At 40.8% G+C, this 16,769-nt stretch overlaps 1 protein-coding gene across 1 annotated transcript; it reads right to left on the bottom strand.

Annotated features, from left to right (window-relative positions):
* Positions 1-5,588: 5,588 nt before the first annotated feature.
* Positions 5,589-16,764, bottom strand: drg2.S (developmentally regulated GTP binding protein 2 S homeolog). The gene is made up of 13 exons (NM_001086514.1): positions 16,663-16,764; positions 14,984-15,144; positions 13,976-14,065; positions 13,227-13,287; positions 11,425-11,515; positions 11,270-11,342; positions 11,072-11,162; positions 9,699-9,796; positions 8,450-8,526; positions 7,358-7,446; positions 6,283-6,341; positions 6,053-6,106; positions 5,589-5,963 (listed from the first exon to the last, which is right to left on the bottom strand). Exons 1-13 carry the CDS (start codon positions 16,724-16,726, stop codon positions 5,877-5,879), a joined length of 1,095 nt encoding a protein of 364 aa, NP_001079983.1. The 5' UTR covers positions 16,727-16,764; the 3' UTR covers positions 5,589-5,876.
* Between the last annotated feature and the right edge of the window lie 5 nt (positions 16,765-16,769).

Raw genomic sequence — 16,769 nt, 5'->3', positions numbered from 1 at the left:
GAAAGATCCGAGGTGCAATTTCTGTCAATGTGCTGATGAACATCAATATCTGCCATTTCTCCTTTCCTGGAATTGGAGTGCCACACAGTGGACATGCAGGGACTAGCACATTCTAAGGGAAAAAAATATCTACAGTTAATCATAGTTCACTCAAAATATAATGTATGTAGTGTAACACACCCAAACACACACAGAATTTCAACCTGCAGTAGCATAACTACAAATGTACCTTCTTGTAGGCAGCTGAACAAGACTGTTGGTCATACGGGACATGAATTTACAAAAAAGGCATCACATTTTAGGGGAAGGAAATCAGAAATAAAGATAAAGGTAAAGGCTAAGCAAAGCAAAAATTAAAAAATAAAAGTTAAAATAAACAAACACAGGCACAAGGCAGGCAATAGTTGAATTTGAAGATTACACAGCCCAATTATATACACTGTGAAACAATATGATGAATTTATTAGAAAAGTAATTAAAAGTTTGGGGCAAAGGGCATTTCTGAGGATAATATAAATTTCTAAGGCATTACATGGCTCTTAAAAGTGTGACTTCATTATGAGACCTCAGCATTTGCACAGCTAGCCAGGGGAAAAAGACTCACTCTGCTAAATAAATATAAAAACATGCACAACTCGTTTTAACTATAAAAGGAAACATTTAATAACATAGCAAGTTGCTTGCATGTTGCCTCTGAGCAATGATGCCCTAGATCTGGGAATTCCATTGCACAAACAAGTAGGTATGCCAAAATCTTCAACTGTTGAGCAACCTAAATAAATAAACCAGTAATAAGAGGAGAGATTTTGAAGTTTCAGACTTTTCCACATCCCACATCAATACCTGTGCTATAAGTTTAGAACACAGTTTAGCGACATCATTGATAAACTGCAGCAGCACACTCACCTATAGCAACCGTCATATCTTTCCATCTTCTCTTTTTGATCTATCCATAGTCCTTTAAAGTGGACCTGTCACCCTAACAAATAAGCCCAATAGAAATTATTTAAATATTGTTCCCTTCAGTCTTGGAACTCACAATTACAGCAAGCAGGCAGGTATCATTTTGTGGATACTGTTGTTAAAGGAGAATTCAACCCTAAACTTAAAAAAACCCTACCCCCCTACCCTACATAGACCCCCCCCCTCCCCCCAGCCTGTTACCCCAGGCAAATGCCCCTAACGTATTACTTACCCCTCGGTGCAGATTCAGGCATCAGAGTTCACGGGCGCCATCTTTTTCTCTTCGGAAATGTTCGGAATGAGACCGGCGTGGCGGCGCATGCGCAGTTGGAGCAATTTTAAGTATCACGACAACTGAGCATGCGCCGGAACTCACGAAAATTGACGAAGCACTGGTCTCATTCCGAAGATTACCAAAGCAGTTGAAGATGGCGCCCATGAATGCACCGAGGGGTAAGTAAAACGTTAGGGGCATTTGCCTGGGGTAACACTTGGGCTTGGGTTAATGGTGGATCCTGATCCTAAATAATACTTACCAAGCAAATAACCAATCCTCACTGGCAGGAGGGGGGGCTGGGGTTCTGCCAGAGAGCACCACGGAGCAATCGTCTTCTTTGCTCTTCCAATTTCAAGGGGCAGAAACATACGCAGTAAAATGAAATAGCCGGCTTTTTTGTTACAGGACAAGGAAAGCTTTTATTTTAAAGATTCTCCATATCATACATAGCCCTTTGCTGTACCCAGTCGCTGAACAAGTTCCTCTCAATAGTGCCTCCTTGATACTCCTATGAAACTTTTCGCAACACTGTGGAAGCTGCCTCAATGTTTCCTTGTCCCTCATCATTAAGATGGCTGACACCCTGTTACTGTGCATGCGCCACAATTACAGCCCGCTAAAACGCAATGCATAATCACGGTATCATTTTCTGTTGTGTAGTGTAGTGTACTGAAGCAACCGCAGGCAAGGAAGGAATGATCTATGGACAACTCTTACACGATGCACATAACTTCATTGCTACGCCAATCGAATGCAACCTATGTGATTCATTACGTAAGGGGGTGATTGGGAATAGACTGTCACTTCTACACATGTTCCAGTTCCCTGCTGGATTACAATGAGCAGAATAAAGCTCCTTCACGAAAGTGAAGATGACTTAAGGTAATCGAAGAGCACTTAATAACACCTTATAGTCAGTCATTTCACATGACCCGCCATGTTTATTGGACTTTCCTGTTTGGCTTTTCGCTCTACTGCACATGCACAGCCGCAAGAAGAAACAGAAAAACCATCACTTTGTGGTAATCACTTGAATAACCCTTGGCTGTGAAGTTTTCTGCTCATAGGAGCACTGACCTGGGATGTCAGGTAAGTAAGTACAAACACTTGGGGGTGTCTAACCTTTGGCACCCCCAGATATAAAAATACTTTCCTTCTCCTTTAAAGGTGTTTTTCACCTTTAAAGGAGAAGGAAAGTTGTTTACCACTTGGGGCTACCAAATGTTGGGTACCCCCAAGTATTTACTTACCTGAAACCCCGGACCGGTGCTCCTATGAGCAGAAAACTGCACCGGCCTGGGGTAATTCCAGTGAGCACCACAGAGCGATCCTCTTCCTTCTCACGGCTGTGCATTAGAGTGAAAAGTCAAACTTTAACTAAAACGTTGGCTTTTCCATTCTACTGCGCATGCGTCTGCCCTGGGAAATTTGTAGAAAGATATCGTCGGAAGAGAAGCGATCTCTTTTTATGTATCCGCTCCCCATTGCTGACTTACTCTCTGTGTTGCTAAGTCACTGTCCGGTGTCTCCTCACAGGAACCTTCCAGCCCGGGCCCAAACATTCTTGCTTTGTCACTTCAGGCCCACGGCAGGTTCTACTTCCTGTCCCAGGCATGGATGTTTATTGACAATAACAATGGCGTCACCCTCCACGTGACGAGCGCTGGAGAGGAAGCGCCTCCCCTAACTGGTTATAGCAACAGTGTGGTCAGTGGAAGTTATAGTGCCTGATGCTTTATTGTGACTACTTTCATTAATAAGGACTGATGGAAGCGGCCTCAGTCATTGTTTATTTATAGTGATGAGCGAATTTAGTCAGCAGGCATGGATTAACGGCAAAATTCCATACTTCTCCGCCTTCCATACTGCAGCAAAATTTTGCAGCGACAAAAAAAAGTTGCGTGTAAAATGCATCGCACTTACAAAAAAAAAATGTGATGCCCATTGCCGTTAATGCATTTGGACAAAAAAAGTCATAAAAGTTGCCAAGACAAAATTGTTGATGAGAACATTTTTTTTTTAACTTTAAAGGGAACCTGTCACCTGAATAAATAATTCCAAATCCTATGTTATGATGTTAGTGAAAAAAAATAAACTTTACTTACGTTATATAAAGTATTTAAATCTTGATTATTTTAGTCTTGGAATTCACAATCACATCACAAAGGCATGTGCCATTTTGTGGACACTTATTAAAGTAGGAACGCTGTGGAGGCATTTTATTGCCAATAGATAAGCTGCAATAGTGCAAGCTAAAATGCTATATTCGTTCTGTAGAATGTTTTACCATACCTCAGTAACAAAAGCTCTAGAGCTCTCCGTTTGTTTAGGATAGTGGCTGCCATATTAGATTGGTGTGACATCACATCTCTCCCTGCTCACTTATGTCTCTGAGCTCAGATTACAGCAGAGGAGGGGGGAGGGGAGAGGAGCAAACTGAGCATGCTCAAGCCCTTGCCCTGGAGGTTTAAGCTGAAACAGGAAGTCTGATACAGAAGCCCATGAGTACACAATAGAAGGAAAGAAATCTGGTGTTTATTTTGACAGTGAACTCAGAGCAGCATTACTTTGAGGGTTTACTGGTAGGGATGGGTGAATTTTTTCACCTCGTTTCGCTGAAAAAATTACGCCCATAGACTTGTATGGCGGCGTGGGTCAAAAAAAACAAAAAACATGCGTCAAAAAAATTTTGACGCGTGACATTTTTTTGACGCCAATAGACTTTAATGGGGGTCCGCTACAATTCGCCGGCAGCGAAACGGGTCAAATTGCCCATCCCTATTTACTGGTGTACTTCGTTGGACCTTTCTGATAAGGCTTACTTAGTTTTAACCTTTCCTTCTCCTTTAAGGCAAGCTTTGCTTTATGCCAAAATATTGTTTATGCACCAAAATGTGGCACCTAATGCCCATGTCTATGAACTGGCTACACAATTAGATGGTGAAGAGGGAAGAGGAATGTGGGAAGTGCAGTGACATTTAGGAAGTGCAGAATGGAAAGTGAAAGTCTGCCTCTATGCCTAAATTCATACTCCAGCCCAGTGATTGTGATCAGCAACCCCTCGTGATCATCAACCCCTTGGATGTTGCTCCCAGTGGCCTCAAATCAGGTGCTTATTTTTGAATTTCTGGCTTGAAGGCAATCTTTAGTTGCAAAAATACCTTGTGTACTGCTAAACAGAGCCACCTGTAGGCTGCCAGGCTACATAGGAGCTACTAATAGCGAATAACAGCCTAATTTTGGCACCCCCAGGAACTTTTTACATGCTTATGTTGCTCTCCAACTTTCTTTACATTTCTTATTTCAAAGACAGTAGGAAAGTAAAAAGACAAAGCACAGATGCTACGGAATACTGTGTCTTTTCTTTCTTACTGTAAAGTATGATGTTTATAACAACCAGCCATGTGACTTAGTCAGACATTTTTTAATGCTTAATCCTTGCCAAAACTCGCTTTAGCACCTAGCGGGATCTGGCAGAGATGACATTAAAATGCTTTTTGATCAGAAAGACGCTCAACATTAACTAATTATGTTTTTCAAGGCAAAGATTCTGCCATTAATTGAATGAAATAGACTTCATTGATACACTCGGTGCTGGACAAGATGCATAAACCAAATTGCTGAACCTTCATTGTTCTACTTGGTGCTGCAGAAAATGCATAGGCCCAAATGCTGGACAGACATTCATGTACAGATTTATTAAAATCTAAGATTAGTCCACAATCACCCCCCAGGAATCATCAAATCAATAGGATGCTAGCTACAAGCTGGGTATAATCAGCAGTGATAAGTTTTGGTTGCGGGATATATTGCTGCACAGATCACTGTTCTATTAGAGTTGAATCTATAACTTGCTTATTATTATTACTTGTTAAGACTGTAATGATGACAGAATTTATTTTCTGTACCTCCAAACTCCTTTCAGATTTTATATTGTTATGAAAATTCAATAAAAACATATGTTAAAAAAATCTAAGATTAGAGATTATCGCAAAAAACTCAACCACTTTCATTCTTAGCTCATTCCTATGGGATTTATAGAAGCTTGTTCAAATGGTAATTTCTAACTTTCACCCATTGATAAATACGCTTCTAAAATCCCATAGGAATGAATAGAAAGTGGGTCAGTTCTTCTGTGATCTCTAATCTCACATTTTGATAAATCTGCCCCTCGTTGTTACGCTGCACTGGACGCATAAGCCAAAATACAAACCTTGTGTGTGTGAATTCTATTTCCAGTAGCAAAGTGGAAAGCAAATTCTTTGGGACTCCCCATGCAAGTGCCAGATATTAGAATGATAGTGTAAAATGGTATTGTAGACTCTACAAAATGACTCATTAGGTTATGAAAGCTCCAAGTCTGATTCCATTTATTTAGTGCCATTCAGTGAAACCTATGGAAGTCCTTTGGAAAGATTATTTCCCCCCCAAGTGCTTGTTAGCTGCACAATAAGCCAATAACAAAATTGGTTTCAAGTCACTTTTCAATAAGTTGTTCCTATTTTCATTTTTCACGCCAGTAAAATCTTTCCACAGTCTTCAATTGACATGAATCCTTTCTGCAAACAGATGGAAAGACACTGGGAGAAATGGCTTCTTCTCTGGAGATGGAAGAATGTGATGTGCTTAAATCAATTTATTTCTTGAAAACTTGGATAACATCTTCGTGTTCCATATTGTGGGTCAGGCCTACTCTTTGGGGACTGTATTTGGTGCTGGTGCCCTTTAAAGATAAAAAAAATGGTAATTGGGATGTAAATGGAACATAAACTTAAAAAAAAATGCAATACCACTGTTTTGACCACTACTTACCCAAACCAGGGCATATTTAAACTGGCTGGTAAGGGTTCTGTGTATCCGATGACACTGTAATGATATTAAAAAAAACAAACCTTTAAAATATTGTTCCAGACCACCTTATGGAGGCTCACAAAGAATAGTGGAGGTAATACTAAAGTTTACTGTGCTAAAATATCTCAATAATTAGCGTGGGTCCAATTTCAGCCCTTTTTACAGCTGCCACAAGTGAACAGAATTCTCACCACATGCTCCACTGAAGCTCCTTTCCGCATAATGATTGCGTCACCAAAATCTGGTCTCTCTAAAAAAAAAAAAAAAAATCTCACTTTAGTGGATTTTTTTGGCAAACAACATTGCATTTCATGACATTTTACAGTATGCATATTATAATTAAAGGACTACAAAACTTTACTTAATTACTCTTAATTCTATGCTAAACAAGTGGCTATTGACATTTTGCACTTAAGTGAATATTTGGCCAATTTTCTGGCTTAAAGGAGAAGGAAACCCCCTCTGCGCTAAACTCCTCCCCCCCTCCCCCGTGTTGCCCCCCCTCCCTCCTCCCCCCCGGCCTACCTGTCCCCCTGGGCAAATGCCCCTAACTTGTTACTCACCCCCTCTGCGTAGGTCCTGTCCACGGAGTTCACAGTCGCCATCTTCTCCCACGCGCGTCTTCTTCCTGCTTTGACCGGCGTCTTCTGGCGCAAGCGCAGTAGGAACAGTTACCGTTACGGATCTACTGCGCATGCGCCTAATGTCACAAAGTTTTCCGATTTCACTTCGTGACATTCGGCGCATGCGCAGTAGATCCGTACCGGTAACTGTTCCTACTGTGCAAGCGCCAGAAGACGCTGGTCAAAGCAGGAAGAAGACGCGCGTGGGAGAAGATGGCGACTGTGAACTCCGTGGACAGGACCTGCGCAGAGGGGTGAGTAACAAGTTAGGGGCATTTGCCCAGGGGGACAGGTAGGCCAAGGGGGGAGGGGGCGCAACACGGGGGAGGGGTTTTGCGCCAAGGGGGTTTCCTTCTCCTTTAACTGAAGCCGGGCCCCCAGCAAAAAAAAATCAACAGAGGGGACCGACTCACAGAGATGCCAACACAAAACGACCTGCCTGACCCCTGTTGAATTCCTTTACTGACATCCCGCCTGCTTCACCCTGTAACCTGGCTTCAGGTAGGAGAACGCAGGTGGGGTTTCCCTGTGGTCTAGGCCCCTCTGTTCCCCCACGACCGCGTCTGCTTCCTCCATAGTTACGTCAGTGCTGGCTAAAGAGAAGTTTGCATTCTAAACAAATACAACAAGAATTAGTCCTTACCTCCTCTTTTCTTTGTGTAAATGCAGGTAAGAGCAAGGTTTTCCCACAACATCTCCAGTAAATAATCCAAATTTAGCTTCATCCCACAGCTGAAACACAGACAATTGTTACAAAGATTACAGGACCACATGTAAACTTAAAGTGATACTGACACTAAAAAATTTATTTTCAAAATATTAATCTACACTAAAAGTTACCTATAGGTCATGTTGATCTTTTTTCGCTGATGGTTCAGCTTTTGTAAGTAATTGTCACTAGAAGTTCCTAAATCTGACTGTTTTGCCAACCTGACTGTCCCTTCTTAACTATTCAGTTAGAGTTTCTAATGCTAACGGACTACTGCTGCACAAATATGGCAGCCCCCTCATACAGGTAAGAAAAGTAATGTAAATGCATCAGACAAATACCTTTATGGCAAAATTATAAAAAGCATTCAAAGAAAATGTTATGCCAGATACGGTTATTTTCTGGTGTCAGTATCTCTTTAAAGTTCAAATAAAACAAAACGTCATCTTTTTAGGGTGCCATGGTCAATTTTGAGCATGGTCTTGTAGAGCATATTTACTGAGGCACATTTCATTCATTTTATAAAAGCTGCAGAGGCCTTTCTACTGATCCTGATGCAGTCTGTATCTTAAGGGTCCCACTACACGGACGATTTCTGCGTGATTCTGTCGGATCCGACGCTGGGCGACAAAACGCCCGTGTCAAGCGGGATGCGACGGGAAACAAGTTAAGTAATACAAAAGTCGGATAGTGTCGTAGCGTTCGTCCAACGCGACACGATTGTAGGATGCAGACGCCCAGCGTCGAAACCGAAGCACACAGAAATCGTCCGTGTAGTGCTACCCTTACACTCTTTACAACAGCAAAGTGTTTTTTCATGTACCTTGTTGAGTCATTATTAGGGAAACTATAACCTACATTAATGTTTATACAAACACCATTTCAGACATTTCCAGGTTTTAAATAAAGGCAGCCAATGGCAAAAAAAAACCTCACACACACACTAACTTGATACAGCACATCAGTTTTTACAAAGAATGCACAATCCATTCTCCAGCCTAGGACTCTGGGTTAAAGTGATCTCACCTGATCACCACACTGTAAGGCTGTCTGGCCAGTCGGTCCACCTCCTCCATGGAAATCTGATCAATCTTGTTATACACCTGTGAGAAATATACTGGAGACAATGTAATGTGCCTTCTTAAAATGACACCCTATATTTTTAGTGGCCCAAATGGGGATGATCTGATCCTTGGATCACAATGGGGCCTACTAAGACCCATCAGAAGAGGATCCCATCAAAATGCCAATGTGTTCCTTTCCCAATGTGCTTTTCCAACAGCCCATGTCTATTATTTGATGTGTAAACATGTGCCCTATTTTAGCTTGAATAGCTGCTCCCATGGCTTTGCAGCATCTCACTTATAAATTATATATAAGCCTCTAAAACAAACACGCAACACTAGTGAAGGGTAAAATGTAATAAATCAATCTTCATTTTATATTTCATTTTTTGGTGTTACTAGTCCTTTTATTGCTTATGGTATAGGAAAATTAAGTGATATAACGAAGACTGTTGACTCAATGGGAAAGATCTTGTCTGCTTTGCTGCTTTCAACAAATATTGTTCTTAAAGCATATAAACATTATATCATTAGAACACATTCGGGGGGAATTCACAAAAGTGGTGATATTAAGACAAAATAAAGTGGAAATAAAAATGTTGAATTTCCCACCAAATTCACAAACCTCTAACTCCTCTGTGAATTTGTCTTTTAAACAGACAGTTTTCAGATTTTGTCTTGCGCACAACATTTTAGCGATTTTTTTTTCTGAATTTGTCTTTAGCGGTTACTAAACCTGTCCATCAGCCATCAATTTGGAATTTCAGTGGGAGGGAGTTTATTTTACCTGGGAAAATTATACATCATTTTTTTCAGGATAACATGGCTGTTCTAAATCTACCTATGTGTTTGTGTAATTCTACTTCTTGATGAAGATTGAGTGAGCCAAAGCAGAGCAAGTTACCTTAGAATTGATCTGACCAATGGTGGAGAAGAGTTATACTGAGCTTTACTCCATTTTTAAAACGTCGGGAGAAATTGTCATTTTTGCACCATTTTTATATCGTTTGAAAGACAAATTCATAAAAGTGTCTGTAAACGATCTTTCTTTCACTATATAATTAAAAGTGGAATTTAGGTGGATTTCTGTTAGTGAATATGGAGAGTATTTTACACCACTTTACCACCACTTTTACTCCAAAAATGGGATCTCCCCACTTTTGTGAATTCCCCCCTTAGTAACAATATTTATGTGTAACTCGGTAACTTACATAGAGACATGGCATGTAAACTCTGTTTCCAACAATGACATCTATAAATTCATCAGGAGTGCAGTCCTCTCGGAACAGTACTTCTGCATTGAACATTTCTGGGGAGGATTAAGTAAAGGATTGTCCTGAAGAGAATGATTGCTAAAAATATTTAAGAGCATTCAGCTGCAGTTGACTTCAGTGAAGTGTTGAGGGGGCTACAATACAGCAGATCACATATTCCAGTGCACTCTTTCCCGAAGTGACCACAGGGTCTGCTGTACTGTAGTTACGCCACTGCTATGCGTCATTACTCAATCCCGTTTGATGGCAGGGGAGATTTAGAAGGAAATATCAATGAGAAAAACATGAATAAAGATTTGTGACATCAAAGTGGCAGACAGAGTCAAGGCTGGATCTATTGCCATCTTATGATGATGGAGTATATAGCCAGCCCAGTGTAAGTTAAGTGAGCCCATTGTTTTAATTAAGAATATCTTTGGTTTTTGTTATTTCTTGAACTGAAACCAGTTTCTTTTTAGTACTCCCTGTCACTTCTGGTCCAAAAGAACTTCAAAGGAGATGATTACTAATCCACCAAAAAAACCCCTAAGGGTAAGGTCACACCTGGAGATTCGGGGAGATATAGTCGCCCGGCGACTAATCGCCTCTTTTTTGGGATCTCCCTGAATGGTTTCCGCCAGCTATAATAAAAAAATGGCTGCGGCATGGCACTCGTGGCCAGTAACAGAACTTGGCCCCCACCCTCGTGTGCACGATTTTTCTGTGCCGCTGCAGCCGACTGCAGCATGCACGATCTTCCGGGGGGGGGCCCTGGCCCATTTGCACCCCCTGCTCCCCCGGTAGTTACGCCCCTGCTCGTGGCGCTTCGTTTTCCGACGTTTCCCCGTGAGGCAACTTCGGAAAACGAAGCGCCGCAAGTGCCATGCCGCAGGCGTTTCTTCATTGTAGCAGGCGGAAGCAGGTCAGGGAGATTAGTCGACCCAAAGAAGAGGTGATTAGTCGCCGGGCGACTAAATCTCCCCGAATCTCCATTACCCTAATGATAGCTGTTCAAATGCTGCTGCTTTGATAAGGGAGAGGTTGGTTGGTTTAAATGTAGATAGGAAACCTGTTTATAAAGAAACAGGTAGTGAATTTAGTGAACTCAGCCCAACTCTCAAATTAGTGCTTTATAATGGCAAAAAATAGCAAAATATGGATTTTTTTTTAAATTAAAACAATAGGCAAAATGGAATTTCAACACAAGTCCTAATTAATGTGCTAATGTTTTGGCAAAGGTTTTTTTAGGTGTATACTGTCCCTTTAGCCAGTATACACAGTAAGCTGTTGCTCATTACTGAGTGGCCCCTGATTTCTATGAGGAAGGATACTGTATTCATGCAGAATAAGCTGCACCAGCTTCTCCGAACATTGGGTTAGGGGTACTGTGGAGTTAAATGAGATTCCTCCTCCTTTCTTGGGCTACAAAGAAAAGGTGTAAATAAAGAAATTTAGTAATGGTGTACAGATCAGCAGGTCAGTTTTCAATATGCGTGCTATTAGATGAATTCACAACCTCCTAATTATACCTTAAAATATATGTTGGGTTTTCTTTTGTTTAGGCGAATGCCCACTGATTCCAACTCCATCTCCAGTAATGATCTAAAGGCAAAAAGAAAAAAATGAAATTACAGTCCCAAGGGCTATTACCCCATGGCCGATTCAGCATGAAGGAGTAACTGACCTTTGAACCTCTCCTTTTGTGGCATCCAGCATCATTATAACCACATCTGAAGTCCGTGCAACTGCAATGACCTGACGACCTCTTCCCTTTCCTGGATTGGAGTAAAGTGCATTATTTCTACCATCCTGCTCACCATAAAGACTTGCTAAGTTATTAACCATAAATAAAGGGGCCACCATCACTTAAAGGAGAACTAAAACATAACTAAACAAGTAGGGCAGATATTTTGGGATTCCATACCAGCTCAAGGCAACCACAACCATGTAGCAGTAAAGATCTGTACCTCCAAAGATGTCCATTCTTATTTGCTGATTCACTGCACACATATGTATATACAGGTATGGCATCCGTTATCTGGAAACCCGTTATCCAGAAAGCTCCGAATTACGAAATGTCCGTCTCCCATAGACTCCATTTTATCCAAATAGTCCAAATTTTAAAAATGTCCTTTTTCTTTGTAATTATAAAACAGTACCTTGTACTTGATCAAAGCTAAGATATAATTAATTCTTATTGGAAGCAAAACCAGTCTATTGGGTTTATTTAATGTTTATATGATTTTCTATAAGGTTTGAAGATCCAAATTATGGAAAGATCCGTTATCTGGAAAGCCCCAGGTCCCGAGCATTCTGGATAACAGGTCACATACCTGTACTAATATATGTTTGATTATTTGCGATGACCCCTGAGCTTAGCTTCTCAACTGCTGCTCAAAGCACTCTGAGCATTAGCATGTCATAGACACTCCTAACAAAATCCAAGATGGGAAACTCTTGTGACAACTATGAAAGTCTGGATCATTATTACTATAGGTGCGGAACCTTTAGGCTGGTTCAATAAGTTTGATAGGGTATAGTGTTCCTTTAAAGTGGACCTGTATAATAAAAGTCCTTTTCAAATTAAACATAAAATCCAAATTCTTTAGTTTTATTAAAGCATTCATAGTTGTTGTAAACGTATTTAAAAATCTCAGCTGATAATCAAATATTGCCTGCCCCTCCTCTATGCCTTAGGCATAGTGGTGGCGCAAGCAATTACTTTCACTTTCCATTCAGCACTTCCTAGATGTCACTGCTCTCTCCACATTCCCCCAGTTCTTTAATTGTGTAGCCAGTGCATGGGGATGGACATCAGGTCCCCCATTCTGGTGCACAAACAAGATTTTGAGATGACGCAAGGCTTGTCTTAATAACAGTGTCCACAAAATGGCTCCTGCCTGCTTGAAATAATTATCAGTTCCCAGACTGATGGAAACAAATAATTTATATAGTCTAATTAAAGTTAATTTTGCTTGGCTAACATGATAAAGTATTTGGAATACTTTTTTTGGGTGGCAGGTCCCCTTTAAGGAAAGGGGACACTGCCACTTATTTTTTCAGAGATTATTTTTCTTTTTATTGTTTTACTTTTAGTTACATTTTTAATGAAACACAGATCTTACCATGTCTATATTCATTAATTCTGATGTCTGCCACTAAGTGGAGGATGCAATGAAACCTATTGTAGCATGGAAATCTTAAAACAAGGATTAGGTGCAAAGGTTTTAGTCATCACTGAAATCAACGCTCTCAGCATTTTAGCTACTTCCCTGTACCAACAAGCGTATTTCCTTTATATACTTTTGAAGATCTGAAAGCGACCTGGAGTAGCATATAGCAGAAGCATGTAACAAAGTCATTACAATCACTGGGGTTCCTAGAAAATTGGCAACCCCAGTGTCAACAGCAAAGCGATGTAAAACCTTATTAAAAATGTGTTACATTTCATGAAATAAATCAGTAGAAAAAGAATATGGAACTGACCCTGAGAAGCTCCTTCAATAATTCCTGGGAGATCAAGAAGCTGAATATTAGCTCCCTTGTACTGAAAGATAAAAACAGATTACAAAAAAAATAAAAATGCATTACTGAATAAAACCACTGCTTCAATACAAAACATGATGACTGTTTCACTAAGCCACATGTAGTGTCTTCAAGTGGCATGTACACAACTTGCGCAGAAGTGGGAATGAAGACTGAATGGCAGCCTCATCCATAGATTTTCAGCAATGCAAGTGGGTTTAAAAAATATGCTGCAAAGTGCACTAAGGAGCAGGTATGTTATAAGAGTGGCCAATAATTTCTAGATTTAATTTAACAGTAATGTGCTATATACTAAAAAAAAGCACAATATCCATTTTTCCCCAGACATGCAAATCAGCAAGAAAACAAAGTAAGATTGTATCATTGGTGTGTGTATATATATACTTATATATATTACATCTGATTGATTATTTAACCACTGGTGTGATAAGGGTCCCACGCGTCTGGTACAAAATTTGGGCCTGGGACCCCTTTTTTGTCCCCAAGCTCCCACTGCCCCTTTAACCACCTGTTTTTTTAACGTTACACCCACCCCTTATCCACCCATATACCCCACCCTACTAACTGCATTAGAACCTTGACAAATCAAAAAAACAAAAAACTACATGGACACAGTTTACACTCAACTCCACAACCCCCCGTTATTCTAACCACTGCCTGCCTATTAGCACGAATATAGTATTATTTACCTCAATTACTCCTGGGATGCAAGTGAGTGTGGTAAACTCATAGGATGCAGCTTCACTAGCTGTGGATGTCATCAAGCTCAAAAAGGTAGACTAAAAGGAAAATATAGAAACAAATGTGAACATAACCTTTGTCACTGCTGGGTGCCGGACTATGGTATACAGTATCATTAATCAGGTTTTATTTATTTTGAAATTGTATTTATTGAGTTTTGTTTTTATATCAACCAATAATAATACCAAAACAGCAAAAATTGGTCGACAGGGGTATAAGTGAACAAGGTGATGCAATCCAATTACATAATATTTCAGCAGACTGGAGTACCTTCAAACAATAATCAGGTTGTATAAACTTAACAAAAAAAACCAAAATTTCCAATTATTATATTATAAACTGTTCAGTTGTTGTTGTTGTTGTGGAACAAACTTATGGGGGTAGCCCCTATGTGGGTATGACATGTAAACTATTTCTGATGTTGTTTTTTTTTAAATATATCAACCTTTTAGCCTGAATAAAATATATTAGGACCCATTCAGCGGTGTTAGGGGCTGTTTCCTTCACCTGGTTTAATAATAATAAAGATGGGTCAAAAGTGTACTGCCTAATAGAGCCTGCTGTAGGCTGCCAGTCCAAATAGGACCTACCAAATAGTCAATCACATCCCATAATTTGCACCCCAAGAACATGTTGCATACTTGTGTTACTCTGCAAACTTTTTTTACATTTAAATGTGGCTCATGGGTAAAAAAAACGTTTGGGATCCCTGGTGTAGGGGTACTGTTAGCACCACTAATCGTTTCAGTCACCCATGTCCAGAATTGCCTTATGAGGTTTATTTGAATTTACATAAGTAATACATCAGGAACTCTCCTTTCTAGAAAGCAGACTGCAAATTAGCAAGACAGTGAGTGTGTGTGTGTGTATGTGAGCTGGGTTTCATTTGGAGGTGTTGAACTTGATGGACTTTGGTCTTTACTGCACAGAAGGATTTGCAAATGTAATATACATACCTTGCCCACGGATGGGAACCCAATCAGAGCCACCCGGGCATCTCCAGATTTCATAACATCAAAGCCCTCTCCTTTGTTGGCTGCAGATTTGGACGGTTCCAAAAGCTGAGATCGGTACTTTGCAAGTTTGGCCTTAAGCAGACCCAGATGGTATTCGGTAGCTAAAACAGTAAAAGCAGAATCACACAAGGTAGGAAGGCACCAAGCTCGAGAAATTCAGGTAAGAACATTATTATCAAATAACTTATTTTTGAACTCATTTATTTTATACACATTCTAAAAGGGTTGCATTATTTCTTAGCACGTTGGAAAGTCAGAGTTTATATATTTAAGGAAAGTGATGGTCCGGGGATGCATTTTGAGTTGATTTCAGAAATGTGGCCACCTGAATGGCCAAAATGCACTTTGATTTAGGGTCAGGGCACACAGATTCGAGGAGATTAGTCGCCCGGCGACAAATTTCCTCTTCTTTGGGGCGACTAATCTCCCCTAACTGCCTGCTGCTGGTTGAAATGTAAATCACTGGCGGGATGGCAGCGATTCATTTTCTGAAGTCGTCCGAAGTTCCCTCTTGGGGTGACTTCAGAAAACGAATCGCTCCAAGTGCCATTCCGCGGACGATTTACATTTTAGCTGGCGGAAGGCAGTTTGGGGAGATTAGTCACCCCGAAGAAGAGGAGATCTCTCCGAATCTGCCTGCGTGCCCTGACCCTTACAGGGCAGTTGGTTTAACTACAGGCCCATACTGTTCTCAAAGGCCTCATACACACTCTAAGGGGTGTATGTATAAAATAGAGAACACAGATTTACCCAAGAACTCACTAGAAGAGAAAAATGATTCACTTATGTAAGAATAAAGAGTTCCCTGTTGGAAAGTTCTAAGCTGAACCGTTTGTTCACCCTTTATAAATATTCACGTAAATCAGGTTATCAGGTATGGCAGAATACACTTTTCTTCAAAAACAGCAGGCTGTGCCCATGGAAGTGTACAGAGCGGAACAGGCTGCATTCTGTGAAGCAGGTTATTCTCCATGAGGTGCTCTAAGCAGTATAGTAAAAAAACACATCAGTTAATAGTGCTGCTCCAGCAGAATTCTGCACTGAAATCCATTTTTAAAAAGACCAAACAGATTTTTTTATATTCTATTTTGAAATCTGACATATTGTCAGTTTCCCAGCTGCCCCCAGACATGTGAAATGTTTTCCCATGACAGTAACCCTTAAGCAATGTACAGAGGGAAACAGACTGGGGCAGCTGAGAGGAGTATACAGCGGCGGGGAGTCTATAGGGTCCAGTTGGGTGCTGAGTGATTTTCAGGTAGTGAAATGGTTTATATGAAAGAAACATGAGGTCTACTCTGCAGCAGCAGCAATCAGTTCATTTCTATAGATAGACCTAGAAGCAGCAGCTGTCTTACGGAACGCATTTTAGGACATTCTCCGGCGAAATACCTGTCCTCCGGAGGATGTCCTAATATGCGTTCCGTACTGTGTAATGAATGAGGGCTTGTCACTGCTGAGTTGTCGCATCCCAACTGCCCCTTCCCATGTGAAACTGCCATGATGCGGCTTCCCCCGCACTTCTCCATGTCATTGTTCCATTTACACACACACACAGCTGGGAGTCACTACAGCACTCCGCCCTCGTCTAACCAGGCCTTGCTTTGCGCCTGCCTCACCCTTGTTCTTCTGAGTCCTGGCGATCTCCTTTTCTATCTCTGAAATCTTTTCCAGGATCCCCATGACTGCGGCCCGCTGCTAAACCACTCGCTGGACTTCTGATGTC

The sequence above is a fragment of the Xenopus laevis genome, chromosome 9_10S, assembly GCF_017654675.1.
Source record: "Xenopus laevis strain J_2021 chromosome 9_10S, Xenopus_laevis_v10.1, whole genome shotgun sequence".
Classification (NCBI taxonomy): domain Eukaryota; kingdom Metazoa; phylum Chordata; class Amphibia; order Anura; family Pipidae; genus Xenopus; species Xenopus laevis.
This window is presented reverse-complemented; position numbering and strand designations above follow the sequence as displayed.